The sequence below is a fragment of the Sturnus vulgaris genome, chromosome 2 (genome assembly GCF_052056855.1).
Source record: "Sturnus vulgaris isolate bStuVul1 chromosome 2, bStuVul1.hap1, whole genome shotgun sequence".
Lineage (NCBI taxonomy): Eukaryota > Metazoa > Chordata > Aves > Passeriformes > Sturnidae > Sturnus > Sturnus vulgaris.
In genome coordinates, this window is record NC_142244.1 from 102,276,618 (window position 1) to 102,292,261 (window position 15,644).

The 15,644-nt window shown below is 40.0% G+C and overlaps 1 protein-coding gene across 1 annotated transcript in view; it reads right to left on the reverse strand.

Annotated features, from left to right (window-relative positions):
• The window catches only part of VEGFD (vascular endothelial growth factor D), a 30,081-nt gene extending 25,507 nt beyond the window's left edge, over positions 1-4,574 (reverse strand). Inside the window, exon 1 of the mRNA XM_014875883.2 lies at positions 4,349-4,574. Coding sequence (XP_014731369.1) covers positions 4,349-4,438 — 90 coding nt within the window. The 5' untranslated portion in view covers positions 4,439-4,574. The remainder of the gene's footprint in view (positions 1-4,348) is intronic.
• Positions 4,575-15,644: the final 11,070 nt, after the last annotated feature.

The following is a 15,644-nucleotide window of genomic DNA, read 5'->3' on the forward strand; positions in this document are numbered from 1 at the left end:
CAGCTGTACAGACAGACAGACTGCAGCTGCCTCTCGGAAAGGAGATGTAAAGAGCTCCCTGATTTCTCCCACCCGTGGTGTGATGGCTCTCCTGTATTTCCATGCCTGCCCAAGGGCAAGGCCTTCTCCACTTAGGTGGTCCAGGGCCTCAGGAGGATGGGGAGGTGCTGCTCCACTCTCACCAGGGGACAAGGACTATGTACCAGCTGTGTTTGGGAAGTGGCTTCCAGCACAGTGACAGCAGGAGATTAAGAAGATCTGTTTGAGCAAGAACGACCACTCGAAGCTTTAACAATGGTTAGTGCAGAAGTAAAAAAGATTTAGCTGTGGAAAAGGGGTGCATGTAACAGAGAACAGCCATGTTTACCTCCCAGCCAAGCCCACCTAACCCCTCGGTTTTCTGATCAGAAAGCAGCTTTATAGTTCAGGGACACTCCTCAGGCCTGTCCACTGTGGGCTTCTCTCTAACAAAACCAAAGGAGGGCTCAGCATGGGGACAACACCTCTGCAAAAGGAAAAGTCTCTGAGTCTGTTTAACTTGGAAGTGACCAGCTGCTCCTTTCTCTTGCCTGTCCCCCAATGCTTTATTAATAATGTGAAGCAGCAGAATTGAGGAGGAAATCAATGAGATTTTAATTCTCCAAGATCAAAACTTGCAGCCTCATTAGAGAGGCAGTTTTAATGTTGGAAGGCAGAAGCAGCTCTGATGGATTGTTGGCTTTTCTTGGCAAAAAATTTCCCTCAGCTCTGATGAATATAGGACATAGCTCTTCACATCTAATTTTAAAATTCTGGAAAAAGTAGTTTATGTCTGTTGCTGCTCTAGGAGAGGAAAAATTTGAGGGGGAGAGACAGAAAGAGAGACAGTGAAATTTGCGGTTCTCTAGCTGAGTGGTTCCAAAATGTAAGAGACTGTTGGGACAGGAACTTCAATAAGGAATTTTAAAAGCATTTCCTGATGAAATAAAACTTTAAAAAATAATTCTCAGTCTTCAGAAAACCCACGTGGAAATCTAATTCTTCTATAAGGACTTCATATCTTAGGTTGGCATCCTGAACCAAGCCACTGGAGGGCAAGGGCCAGCCTTGACATCAGTTCAGCTCTGGAGCCAAGCCCTGTTGGACACCTGTGTGGCTTTGCTGCCCCTGCCTGAGGCTGCCCACTGCTTCCCACCATGAGCCTGTGCTCCAGTTGTGCTTCTGACTGCCAGACATTCGATGTTCAGGCTGAAACTTTCCATACCAGATGTCTGCCTCAAAATTATTTTAATAATTTTTTGCTTTCCTCTGTCAAAATGGTTTGACCACAGTGGAGGATGAAGCTCCTCCTTTATCCATGCAAAAATTTTTTCTGTTTCCCTACTATGAATCAAAGATGTGAATTTTTGACACCTGAGGAACCTTTTTTTCTGGCTCAGATGTGTTTACTGCTATCTTTGAAAAAAAATCCACCCAGATGTGAAAGCCTCCAAGGGCTGTAGCATAGCCCTCCCAGGGCTTTCAGCAGTCAGGTCCTGTGCTGGTTCCAGTCCATCTGGGAGCAGAGCAGGACATGGGTGCAGGCCCCCCATGGGGCTGAGAGCACAGGACCTGCCCTTCTTCCCCCTCAGGCCTCAGGGGTCTGGCATCCAGGGACAGGAGGCTGCTGGGTTTGCCTGTGGGAGGGGAAGGGGGTGAATACTCATGGAGGAGGGCAAGACCTGGCCAAGGAGGCTGAGATCATCTTTGGAGATCAGAATGAGAAATGGGTTAGGAAAAGGAAAGCTGGGGCAGTTAAAAACACAGGGACAAAGGAGGAAGCTATGGATGGAGAAGGGAAGGGGGAACCATGGTCAGATATGACTGGAAAACAAAGGTGTCCATTAGGGCTGTCTCTGAGGAGCTTGGACAAAACTCCTGAGGGTCTGACAGAGAAGAAGGATGTCCCCATCCAGGAGGAAGTGAGTGGGAAGGAGGGTGGCACTTGGATAGCACAAAAAAAAGAGACCAGTTGGAAAACTGAGTCCCTGAGTCCTGGAGGCAAGGGAACACAGGCCAGGTGCTGGGAGTAGAAAAGGTTGGGAATGGAGAGAGGAAGGAAGAGCTCTGCCAGGCAAGGAATACATGTACTGGTGGGGAAAAAGGATTCATGTGCTCAGAAGAGGATGGAGTTTTTGAAAGGTTAGGAAAAGCCAGCTGCCATGGAGATGCTGGATCACGGCAGCTTGTACATAAGCTTTTTAACATTCATGCCTTTAATCAGGATATTTGAATGGGGAAAAGAGAGTACTTAAACCCTTAGTCCCTTGAAACTGTATTGCATGATGCCACAATGACACCACCTGATGGCTGAAAGCATAAACATTTTAAAAATTCAGGTGTCCTGGGCAGAGCTCACCTCACTTGGATTCACATAGCAGGGGGCAGAGCAGCTTGTTGGTGCTTAACCCTGCCTAGGTCTCATTAGTTGTGTATTACCTGCATCCTGACCTTGTGGGTTTTATCCAGGCAATGCTGCTCTTGATCTTTAGGAACTTAAAAAAAATATGGTAGGGTAGGTGAATGCAATACATCATTTCTGTGTGCTGCAAATTCGATTTGAGGTGCAAACGGTAAAAATAGTCATAACCCTGTGTGCCACCAACACTGTGAGATGAAGGACGTTTTGTAATGTATTTCCACATATGTACACACAAAGAAGACCACAGGTCATACAGGAGAAAACAATCCAGAAAGCTGACACTGTATGTAAAACATTAGAAGAAAACCAAACATTAGCCAAAAACCTCTGTCTATACCAAAAGAACAAGCAGAAAGCCAGTCTTTTCCTTTTGGCAATCAGCAGCCAATGCAAGTGAAATACAGCACTTGAGTGTGATACCTTTTTTAGTGTGACACCTTTTTGAGTGTGACCTGTAAGATTCCTTCAGGATAGTCTTGGAAACTCTCAGTGAGTTGTTTCAAGAGCAGTAGCCTGTGGCTAAGCTGACTGCTTGATGGTGGTAACCAGATGTGAGTGAAAATAATCACAGTGGTACCCATGTTGGATGGACAATCCTACCACAGTGACTGAACTGTAAGCCAGTTATAAGCTAGCAAGAAGATCTCTTGCATTTACTATAGGCAAAGTGGATATGGATTCAAAGTTCACAATCAAAGGGCTTTCCAGTGGTTTTACTACTGTGCTGAATAAACTTGCGTCCCACACGTGGATAGAATTATCAGCCCTGCCAATTATAAAATGGTTACTATTCTGTATTAGAAAGCATGTTCTGGTTTAAATAAAGTGATTTGTCATGCAGTGCACAAATTGATGTATTAAACAAGGCTTATTACTCTGGTCCTAATGCCTTCAAAGAATTGATTGCTGAGGTTGTAAATTAGAAGCTTGTGAGCAGTCAGCAGGCATCAGTCATCCTGAGGCACACATTGCTCACCACGACTTATTGGGCTGGCAACAGCAGGCTGCAATTAGGCACAACTTAGCATTTCTTCTCTAAAGCACAGGTCAGCATGCAGCAGGCTCACAGACTAGTGTGTGGTCATCACTTGCAAGCAGGAGGTTTTCTGAAGTGAAAACAAACATATTAGCTTGTTTTGCTCTGCTAGTGAAAAACAAATAATTTGTTCTGGACCACACACTGAATTAATCATTTTTGGACAGACTGGATGTGTAGAAACTGGTTCCAGTTTTTGTTCTGATTTTTCTAAATGATTGTCCTGCATGTTCTCACATTGCCTCAGAGTCAGATCTGAAAAATCCTACTCTCATGGTGAGGCTTCAGCTTAAATTTTGTTCCATGTACTATATTCGGAAGAAAAGTTAATTTCCAGGCAATGTGCTCTATTATTACTAGTTGCTGTTTATTTTTAAATCCTATATAACTTTTTCTAATGAAAGAAAAGAAAGATGCTTCTATGATATCTGGCAAATAACTGAACAACTGATGAACACGTGTTTTTACAGAGAAAATTTCAATGCCAGCATACTAATTCCTACTATTATAAACACCTGAAATAATAAAGTGTATTTACCAAATATTCTAAATACTCTGACTCATGCTTCTTTTTCAGATTTTTCTTTTATTTTGCATGACTGAAACGAAAATTTTAACTCAAGAACAAAGTATACAAGTACTTAATAACTAGTAAAAAAGTCATAAAATATTAAGTAGATAATATAGATTTAAATTCCCTGTAGATTAATTTTATTCTATGGTTGGTAAAAATCTCTGTAACTAAACCATCACCAAAGAAAAAAAAACAAGCCATTACCAAAACAGCAAGAAACTCACTACCTTGCACATTAAATGTAGCTAATTCTGGAAATTTGTATTATTAAGAATCATAGTAAATAAAGTTCACTTACCTTCACAGATCCATTCTCATAGTCAGATCCATGCAGTAGATGTAGAAAAGAAACCATGAAAATATTCACAGTTGCCCACGGTTTGTACATTCTGATGTTTAAAATCCACAGGTTACTACGCAGTCGTTGTTGTACAGCTGGAAGTGTCTGTTTCAAAAGGCATTTCTCTGCCACCGACACTGAAAAGCTTCCAGAATTTCTCTCATAAACTCACAAAGGATTCCAACATCTGAGAGTAAATATCTGTCTCTTTGCTGCTCAAAACAATTGTAAGTTCCTCTAGAGAATGTAATTTCTTGGAGCAGATCTTAGATACGCTTGAAATAAAATCATGATAAGGTTTTAAATAGATATATATCTGTATGTATACACATACACACTCACAAGCAATCAGGTATGGACTCCAGTTAATGAAGTAAATATATCTTCCATCAAGACACAAAGAGACATTCAAAATCCATCTGTGGTCCAGAAAATGTAAGAAATCTGCTGGATTCTGTGCTCCGTGTTACAGCAGGCTTTTAAGATGGTAGAGTAATGGCCAGTGTTTTGAGCCGAGAGCTGTAATCCAACTCTGTATGAAAACTTTTTTCACAACCTTCATGGAAGCTTGCAGAAGCATGTGTCTTAAATCTGATACAGACTTTGGCAGCAACACAGGCAAATTTTGGCTCAAATCCCATTTTCTTCCTACCAATAGCATAGCACTTTTTAAACTAACTGATGCAATCTAGACTCCCATTATTTTCAAGAAGATTACCTGAAACATGAAACTTCAGCACACGTTCTTACACCACACACATTTTTTATGTTACTTCTCTGAAAAAAAAAAAAAAAAAAGAGAAAAGGGAGGGAGGAAAAGAAAAGACTGACTTTGTTTCATGTGTTTTGTCTTATGTGTCATAGGGGGTTCTGAATAAAGTTTAAAAAGCAAAATTAAGAACTATCTCTGACAGAAAACAAGATTTTGAATTTTTAAAAGCTCGTGAAGCTACAGATATAAAAGGACAAAATCTCTTTTTATTGCAACAAAACACAACCAGTATCTCTGCTCCAAGATAAGTATTTTCTCTGTATATTTCTGCAGCTTAAAACAGAGATTTAAAAACAGAGATCACTAATTTAAAATTATAGCAGGGACAAAGACTCCAATAATTATGCATGTTAAATCTATATTGCTCTACTCATATATATTGTGTTCAGGACACTAGTTCCACTATCACATGTTTTACTGGTTGGAATCAGACTCCACAGTTAACATAAAACAGTCAAGTATATAATACTTCAGTCTTGGATTCCTGCCTCTGATGTCCAAACAAGTGCTGTCTTAAATACAAGTTATACTTCTCCACCTACCATTCGGTTGAATAAATTCTTCTTCAGTATTCACCACAAATGGATCTTAGCAAGAAAATGATTTTAATCCAGTCTTTCCAGTAGTTGTCTGTTAACTGTTATTAGGTTTTGAAAAAAAAAATGCAACTCTATTATTTTTTAGCTTTGACTTTTTCCACTTGTTTTGTGAAAGCAATCTATTTCTTATTTTTCTGCTTCCCCCCCCACCCACCCCACACTGGTTAGTACAAGGACAGCAGGAATTTCACCTCTTGGAAATTAGAGTGAAAAAGCTGTTTTGTCAGTGTACCTGCTGCTCCCCCTCATACCTCCCCTGCACCCAGCTGCCAGAGATATTCACAGTTTTGCACACCCCATGCTATGAGGGTCATCCTGTGTCTGTACTGTAGGTTATAATTAAAATTCTTTAACTATTTCATTCATCATTTTAAATTATTGTGTTATCTAACACTTAGGTACAGTCACCTTGGCCTCATTTAATGTCTCTGGTTTGCTTCTGATACTAATACCCATCTCCTTGCAGGAGCTGAAAGCTGCTAAAAGAAATAGATATGCCTCAGCCTCGGATGCACAGCTTCCGAGTAAGGGATCCGACCAAAAATAACCTCTGTAGGCTCAGGACTACATGAAAATAACTTTCTATCGACCTGCAGTTAACTGGAGGCAGTGTCTGCCCATACTCACCTCTCGTTTATGGGGTCATTTGGAGCACAGACCCGGAGCCATGGGAAAATCAAGAAGCAGTATGTGCCTTCACTCCTCCAAGCCTGGTGAGTGGGATCCTTCCACAGCCTGTGTCCAGCACAGCTCAGGGATGAGCTGCTCTGTTCCCTGGTAGGGCTGCTGCCAAATGCCCACAAAGTGCCCTTAAGGGACTCTAAGCAATCTATCACTAGCAAATTAAGGCTATTTGGTTTGGAAATGTTGGAGGGAAACACCTCAGTAATATTTGCTGTATGTTGTAGTTCATTGCTCTTAGTTACCAAATTCAGCTCTGAATTACAAATATATTTGGAAAGACCAGGCCTGCATATTTCTCAAAGCAAACCATTCATCAGAAAAGGTCACCCACCTCTGGCTTCAGGGGGCTTTTTGGCAGGAAGGCTGAACTGACCCTCAGGCACTGAATCAAACTTGTTTATAACGAGCAAGTTAGATGCTGCAGGCAGAACACAAGTACCTAGTCTCTCCCTTAGGACTCAGACACAAAGACTAGCAAATAAAGGAAAAAACCTCTTGTTAACTGCAGAGAACTCTAAAGCAGGCTCAAAGCTGTTAGTGAAAGCAAAGGCAATGCAAGAGAAACCAGCTGATAGGACAGCAGAGCAACTCAGATAATGAATTTCTGGGAAGCTGTTTTCACCATCTGTATCACTGTGCTCATCCCATTCCCTGTAGTTCTTGTCTTTCTCCTCAATTCCGGATAAGAATCAGTTCTCCTTTCAGCATCAGCTCAGCTCTGCTCCTTACACAGCTTTCTTATGATTTTTCCTGCCTAATGTTTGATAACAATTCAAATACTTCTGTGTTGGAGCTCGAATCTCAAAAGTATGGTGAGATTATATTGTAGACTGCCTGCAACAGCAGTGAACAGACTTTCTCTCTGGCCAGACACCTCTGTTTTCATTTATGAACATAACTTAACAATACACACACTCTAGTTTCTTCTTTTACAGTTGTTGTAGAACCACCTGCTCAGTTCTGTACAGGGTTTGGGGTTTGTACTTCTTTTAAAATCTAACGCTGTCTAAAAAGGGGCCTAAATAAAATATATATTACTATTTAAATTACTTTTATAACTGAATAATCACCTCCACAGACATCAACAACACTAAATACTGCACAATTAACTGAAATTTCAAACGTTTATGCCACCTTTGGGTAAGCAGCTAATACATTAATATTGTGGCAATGAGTCAGCTCTTTGCTAGAAGAGCCTAAAATTTTATTTAGTTAAATCTCTTTCTAATATTGATCAACATTGATTTCTGAAATGGATGAACTTTAAATCTATTCATCTACAAGCATTATGTATGATTTTTTCAATAACATTTGAAGTAGGAGTCTTTCTTCCAAAGTAATAGTCTCACATACATTGCACAGAAACCCTGAATCACTGATGCCTATTCTCTGTTCTTGTGATGGAAAAGAACATGTAAATGACCCAGAACTTGGTAAATGAATGGATTAATCATCATTTCTTGGTACTTTTATGATAGGATATGCAGACCAAGTGCAATTTATTTACTATATATATATCCTCACCATGATGCATTGAGGGTCCTATATTTGGTCTTCACAGCACATAAAGAGAAAAAAGGCCAGTACAGGTGATTAAAACTAAAAAATCAGCACCATATTTAATGTGTGCATTTCTTGCATGTGTGCACACCCAAGGAACAGAAGAATGTCCTGACTATGCTGAACAACTCCTGTTCCTCAAGCTGAAGTCCCTTCAGGTGAGACAGTAAATTCCTTCAGTAATCTGATAAGGACTTAGACCTCCAGATAGGCCCATACTAGTGTCACTATTAGCCAGAAAATACTCAAACAAACAAACAAACAAATCTTCATTTGGAAAAATGTAACAAAACACCAAAGATATTTCAGACTTTTAACACAAGAGCAAGCCATACATCAATAGGACTACTCAGATCAGGGAAGGTTTGTGAGGATATGCCCTAAATAAATTCAAATTAAATTGATCAATTTGCAAATTTGAAATGGGAGATAAATAAAGGCAGTTCATAGCCTTTACTTCAAATAAAATATTGTTTCACCAGCTACTTCAGACTTGAAAACTCCACACCATTAGAAGTTTCAGGATGGCACAATGTTCAGAATAACATAATTCCCAATGAAGTTCATTATGTATTTTCAAGATGATTCTACAAGCAGATCAGTACATTCCCTGTAATTTATCCATACACAGAGGAACTTATTTTCTTGAAAACTACATAGAAAAAGAAAAATTGGCACAGTTTATAAAATATTGCAAACAAGGATCTAACTTATATTTAATAAAGCACTCATGACATAGCAGTAATATGGCCATCCATTCGCTTAGCACATATTATTAAACTAATTACCAAGTAATTATTAAATTAAAAACATTTTTTGAAATACAGCAATGTTTATTAAATTGGCTAGTGGCATCAGAAATTTCTGTGAAATAGCAGAATGCTTTAAATATCACACTAATGCTAAGCTGGATTGATAGAATTTAGGGAAAAAAAAAAAAGGGGGCAAAATCCCATGCACAGAATCTCAGATTCAGAGAAGACTCTGCCAAAGCTGGGCTAGAGGAGTGATGGGGACACACCACAGAGCCAGAGCCATCCCTCTCACCAGCCACAACACTGCTTCATCTCCTCAGGTTATTCTTTAGTTGCCCTTAAATTAGGTAATTTAATTGTCTCCTTGCTGCAGCAAACCTGGAGCTCACAGCAGGATGCAAAACCAGCCAGGGAAGAGGGGAAATCCCACTGGGTGCCTCTACTGTGCTCCAGGCTGCAGTGGCTAAACTGCTATCCACACCTTCATCTAGCTGGCTGAAAGTTCAGCAGGGAATGTCTGCACAGGCTGCAAACACACCTTGGCTGAAGGGCAGGCAGACTCCCAGCTCCCCACTGCATCCCCTGGCTCCAGGCAGGGACGCCCTTGCTAATGCAGGAGTGCTGTCAGCAAAAGGCAGATACAAATCACCAACAAAAACTGTTTGTTGAACTTTTGGGAGATGCAAACACTGTGTAGCTGCTCTGTTTTTGAATAGGCTTTGCCTCATCCTCATGAAGAGCACAGCTGCCTTGTAACCCTTCACTAGTTCACTTTTGTAATGTCTAATGCATGGAAAGACAGAAAAACTCTCTGCTTTGCTGAGCAACAGTTTTATATCAAGTATGAAGAAATCTGTGCTTCTTTTGTTTCAGTGCTTCCTTTGTGTCTGTTTGTGTAACTCCAATTTGTAAGAAGTCTAACCTACACAGAGATACCTGATCCAGAGAGCAAGAGCTCTCTGTGGATTCCTGTTATTCATATTTATCTTCAATAATGGGAGCTCTGTGTCTGCTTGTCTTCACATCCATCTGTGTTTACATACCTGTTAATGAGGGCACAACTGAAACAATAATCAAACTTTAATTACAAAGGTGTGTGATAGCTTTCATAAGCCTTTATTTCACTTGTTATTTTCTAAGTTCTCATTTCTTTCTACAGAGAACTGGGAGAAGCTGAACATAAAGATAAAACAGGTCTTGCAGTTAAGGAGAAGGAAAAGGTGGGGAGGTAGGGGATAGGTGAAACAGGAGAGAGAGGAGGAAGGAGAGGAGGAGCTCTGACCAGATGATATCCTTCACACCTACCCCTGACTGCAGCCAGGCCCTTGTCTCCAGACTGACTGTGAAGCACTGGCTGGTGTCCAGGTACATCTGAGCATCACTGCCTGTTCAAGCCAGCTCTGAAACAGTTCACAAAGCCAAGGCAGGATGCAGTTACCAAGAGGATGGAGTCAACATCCAGAGTTCAATGGCTACATTCAGTCTGAGGCTTCATCCTCAGCTACTGTACAGTAAGAAAGGGAAGGGTAACTGCAAAGCACAGTAAATATCCAGATTACTGAATCTGGAAGGTGTTGCAAGCAAAGCAGATGAACACATGGGCTCTAATAAGGAAGAAATTAATAATACATTCTCATTTTCTACAGCACACGTGGCACTGTTGCTAAATTAGCCAGGGAATTAAGGTATGCACAGCTTGCACCAACTTGTGTAACTGAACAGACATTTATTGCACTGTTCCCATCAAGCCCAGAATTTCTCAAGAGAAAAATGTGACTGCAGGTGATACCAGCATCCTTAACCTTGCATTCTCTGGTAATGTCTTCAGCAAGTCTACATGGCAGAGCAACATTACAGCTTGTTCTTGCTTCAAACACTTGCTTTCTCCTCATCCAGTAGAGTCTCCCAGCAATATAATTCAAGTGACTGTAGAGTGGATGGTAGCAGAAGAGTAGCTACAAGACATCAAGGAAATATATTTTACATGAGAAAATATTAAATTATTCTAGTGACTGTTGCATTCTCGGAGGTCAAGAAGCAACTATGTGTTATGGGACTGGAGAGTTAAAGCAGATTTGTGCAAGATTTTTCTGAAGCAGTTGTTGCCACATGATCACCTTCAGGTGCTCCTGGAGAGCTTCATCCATCTCATCACAACACTTCTGTGAGGTAAGGCAGGCTTTGTGACAGGAGTGGAAAATGTAAGATTAGTTTCGTCTTTGCACTTCAGGCATCAAGCTAGAATGTTCCAGAGGCTCCCATAAGCAGCTGGTGGAACTGTAGGTGTAACTTTGTGTATCAGAACAGAACAATATAAGTAGTCTCACAGTCACATCTACTTACAATTAGCTTTTGGCCCTTTTCTGGACTTTATAATCATATCCAGTCTGCTTTAAAAAAGTTCTTGGTTAAACACAATACAGAATATCTCAAGTTCAAGTGCCTGGCCAAGTTCCAGGGCTCAGATTTTTCTTGCTTCCTAATTCTGATGTCCTGTCAAGGAAATTTGGCCTTGAAAAAAGAAGAAACAGCCCCCTGGGAACAGTTTCTGTGCCAGAGTCCCAGACTCTTGACCCAGTGGGTACAGCCAGAGCATACTGTGAAAACATCCTGCCCCTCAAGGCCAGCAAGGAACTCCAAGGCTAAGCCCCATCCATACAAGACAGCTTAAAGAGACCTGTAGTCACCCTCCCTGCCTCTTTCTGTATTCACTGAACACAAAACAGCTTTTTGTAGGACCTTTCAGTATTAAAAAGTCTTAGGAACAACTGTCTTTGCCCAGAATTTCTCCTAAACAGAGACTTCTGCTCCTCATATAGATATTTTCACAAATAAAGGCTACTAAGTGATCGGAGAAATCAGGCAGAGAAGTTAAAATGTTCAGAGGTAGAAAAATTTATTACAAGTCTAAGGATAACTGAAATGACATTGTGGGAAGTAGGACAGCAAGGAGGTGATAATAAAGGGATTTATACCTTTATTTTCTACAGGTGACTTCCCTACTTATTTCTGCAGCACTCTGAAGTCACATCCTTGGAACAATATGTACATACATAGCAGATGGTCAGAGAACCAGTAGAGGGTTTAGCATAATTATCCTTGCAGAGAACACCCCAAAAATGTGCACACAGCTATAGCAAAGCACTGAAAGTTAATTTCAGGACTTATACCAATCTGAGGACACTTTAGAGTAACAACAGCTCAGTAATATGAAAATAAAACCCTTCTGGTGCAATTTAGAGTTTGAGGATGAAATGGGTATTATTTACATTTTGTTTTGCTGCTTTGACACTCATAGATACTAGGGCAATAAAAGGACAAATCAGCTCCCTGACATCAGCAGGGGAGAATAGATGAGATCTCTGTTGAATGTTTAGATAAGAAAATGTATGCTTCAAATTGTGTATATTGCAAAGTTCATCTCTAGCACTAAAAGAATGATTTTTTGACACTTAAAACACAAAAGCAGTTCTGTGTTTTTACAAGAAACCCCCCACTTCCTATTTTTATTACATCCTATTGCTATCAATAATGTGTAAGCATAAACACAGTTTGTCAGTCTCACCCTATATATTTCCCATTGAAGACAAAATAAAAGATGGCCTGGCTAACTGACTCTTCTACAGTTTTCATCCCCACATTTTTAGTGCTGCTCCAGCTCTGCTGCACACAGGATCTAATGAACATTTCAGATCCATCATCATCTGGCCACTCACCTGTGTGAAGCAAACTGCTTATCTCTAATGCCCATCCACTGCAGACATCAGGGTTCAAAGACCAGGGGCCATCAAGGCTTCTCAAAGGACAGGAGGTGTCCTGAGGCAGCTCACAGAGTGTCCTGACATACATTCATTCATTCATTCATTCATTCATTCATTCATTCATTCATTCATTCATTCATTCACTCATCCTGGAGCCTGCTGCTCACACCCAGTGCACACTTATTTTCCTATGGATGAGACTGCTGTCCCGAGATCTGCTCAGCAGTGTAAGAGTCTGCACTTCTGTTCAGCTAACACAGAAAGCTGATGGATCCCCCATCAGTAGCAGGGGTGTAGAGGAGGAGAGTTCACTTGGCCATACAAACTGTAAGGTTTTAACCAGAGTGTTTTATAATGTCACAAGAGCTCTGAGAGACCTCCTTATCCATCTGGGAATTACCCTCTTTTGGTATTTGATGAATATACTGTGAACTCAAGCCTCCAGCACTGCCTTTTGGCCAGGATATTCATAACAAAATCCTCCAGGTTCAGGAGGGCAGCTAGGGAACAGAAACCAATTCTATGCTGCTTAAAAGAAAAGGGGAAAGACAAGAACCGAGTGAAATATTGAGATATTTATTCTTAAGTCCATATCAACTGCTGTGTTATTCTTTAAGCACAGTGGAGAAATTTTATAGGAAAATTTCCAATTAAAAAAAAAGTGAACACTATTTAGATACTGAAACAGGAGTTACTTATTTAAAGAAAAAAAATAGCAAAGAAAACAGGCAGAAATTAGTCCAAAGGAAATTAAAGCTTAATTATTCAAAAACTCTCTCAGAAAAATCGATGCTGTAACATGTTAAAAACAGTAATAGTTAACTTAATATCAAATTTTCAACAAGTTCTAAAACACTGAAAAAAAGCCCCAGGATGTTCTCTATCTAAATTTACCTAAATATTCAATTCTAGCTGTTCTGATCCCTTCAGTTTGACACAAAATCTTCAGTAACAGCCTTCAAGCAGACAAGATTTTAAAGAGCTGAAGTTGTTGCAAAATCTTTTCAGGCTCCATGAAAGACACTAAAAAGTACATTTTAATACAGTAAACAGGTTTTAATGAATTTATTCCTTCAGTATTGACTGGGAATTAAGAATATCTCTGTTAAATATAAGAGAGGCAGAGTTTTGAGTGTTGGATCTCTGCTCCTCTGCTGTAAGTCATGGTTACCTTGCTTCATGGTCCTGTTTTGGACCACTCTAGTCAGCTCACTCCAAGGCAACACCCAAGCATGGTTCTGGCACTAGATCATTCCAGAAATCTCTTTCCAAGGCTGAAGCAAGGGGATTCCCTGATTCCCCTCACACAGAGCTTTACAGGCAGGCTTTGCTTCTTCAAACATGCACAAGTGTCTTCCTGCCACGCCCCAAGGCATGGTACATGCATAATTATGATCTAATAATTAAGTCATTAAGGTTAATAATGTTTAAAAAGTCTTTTAAAGGGGATAATTGTTACTTAAAGCCACAGGAACATCACATGGGGCTTGGAGGAGATGTCTGGCCAGATGCTCCAGCCCAGATTCAGACAAGCTGCTCTCAGTCCTGATGGGGGATGGCCTGAAGTGCTCTGGACACAAGTGTCTTGTCCTCAGGGAGAGAGCCTGTTCCTCTTTTATACAAAATCCTACAAATAGTCCAAGGATTATTACTCATATTTCTACCTGAGGCTTATAAAATATGTGCTATTACATGTGCTCTGTTCTGGGCAGATCTGAATCTTCACTGGCCTTTGATACAAGCAAGGATACTTGATGATACTTCCCTGATTTTAATTATCTTCTGCCATTGAGGGACAAAAGCAAATACAGTAAACCTATTTAAATAGATAATTATTCAGGACTCTTTCTGCCAAGCTGGACTTCACAATCAGAATATTTCTCTGACATGCACAACACCCCACCCACCATTTTTCTGCCTATAATGAGGAGCACTCAGCATAAAAGGAAGCAGAGCACAGCAAAAGATCAGATGAGTCAGAGGGTGAGAGGATCCATCATGATCTAGATTAATGAATAATCATAATGACTGACTGAGGCTGTCTACTTTGCTCCCCCAAAGAGACACTATTTCCCTGTTACAGTCTCATAGAAGATCCCCAAGGCTGGAAGAGTAGCCCAGACACAAAAGAAACTCATCTGGAGAATAGTTAGCATGCTAAGTGTAACTACAGACCTACTATTGTTGTCCTTTTGTCCTTTTTTTGGGGGGAAAAGGGACTTTGTTCTGGGATAGTTAGATTTTTATAATGGCAAAAGACATTTAAAAGAAATGATCAGTCCAGGTGAAACTAATCCTGATGATGTCAAAGAAAAGGTCTCCTTTACAATTTCAACTTCAAAATTAATGCAGAGGCTGAAGGATTGATGTGTACCATAAAAATTCAGAAAAATTTGACCAATTTATGAAAGACACAACCATTTTGAAATATTTAGGAGCTTCCTGATCTAAAATACTGAGAGTAGGTTTATAAATTTATATTTCAAAGGCTGCAAGGAGGTGTCAGGAAGGTGTTGAACCAATAGTTATGGCTTATAACAACAATGTCAGCAACCCACATCTTAAATCTTATGCAGAAATGTCCTTCAGACTGCAATCATTAGGGCAGAAATACTTTGTCCTCAAACTGAGCAGTCATTGTCAGTCAATACACTATGGTGAAATTTAAGTTCTTTAGCATCATCAGGATCTTTGAATAAAACAGACATTTAAATAAGAAAACAAATACAGGAACCAGGCTGTATGTTTTTTCCAAACACTTCTGAATTATTTTTTTTTTGCTCAGAAATATTTATGTAACTCTTACAATCCATTTAAAATCCTTACAAGAAGGGTTTTTTCCCTTGAATACATTCAGATTCACTCTTAGTGTTGACTGGAAGAAGGCTATTTTCTCTCTACTTTTAAGACAGATATGTGCAACCAGCCTTTTCTCAAACACTGGATATAAAGGATGGCCCAAAACCTTTTGTTGTTGCATGGACTATCCATCTTCTCTGTCACTCTGTCTCCATTTAAACATTAAATATAATTTTTTCAAAGCCACATATAGGACTTTTTAATCTATTAATCTGAAATTTGAATATATCAAGAGTGCCCTTTTCATAAAGGGCATATATACTC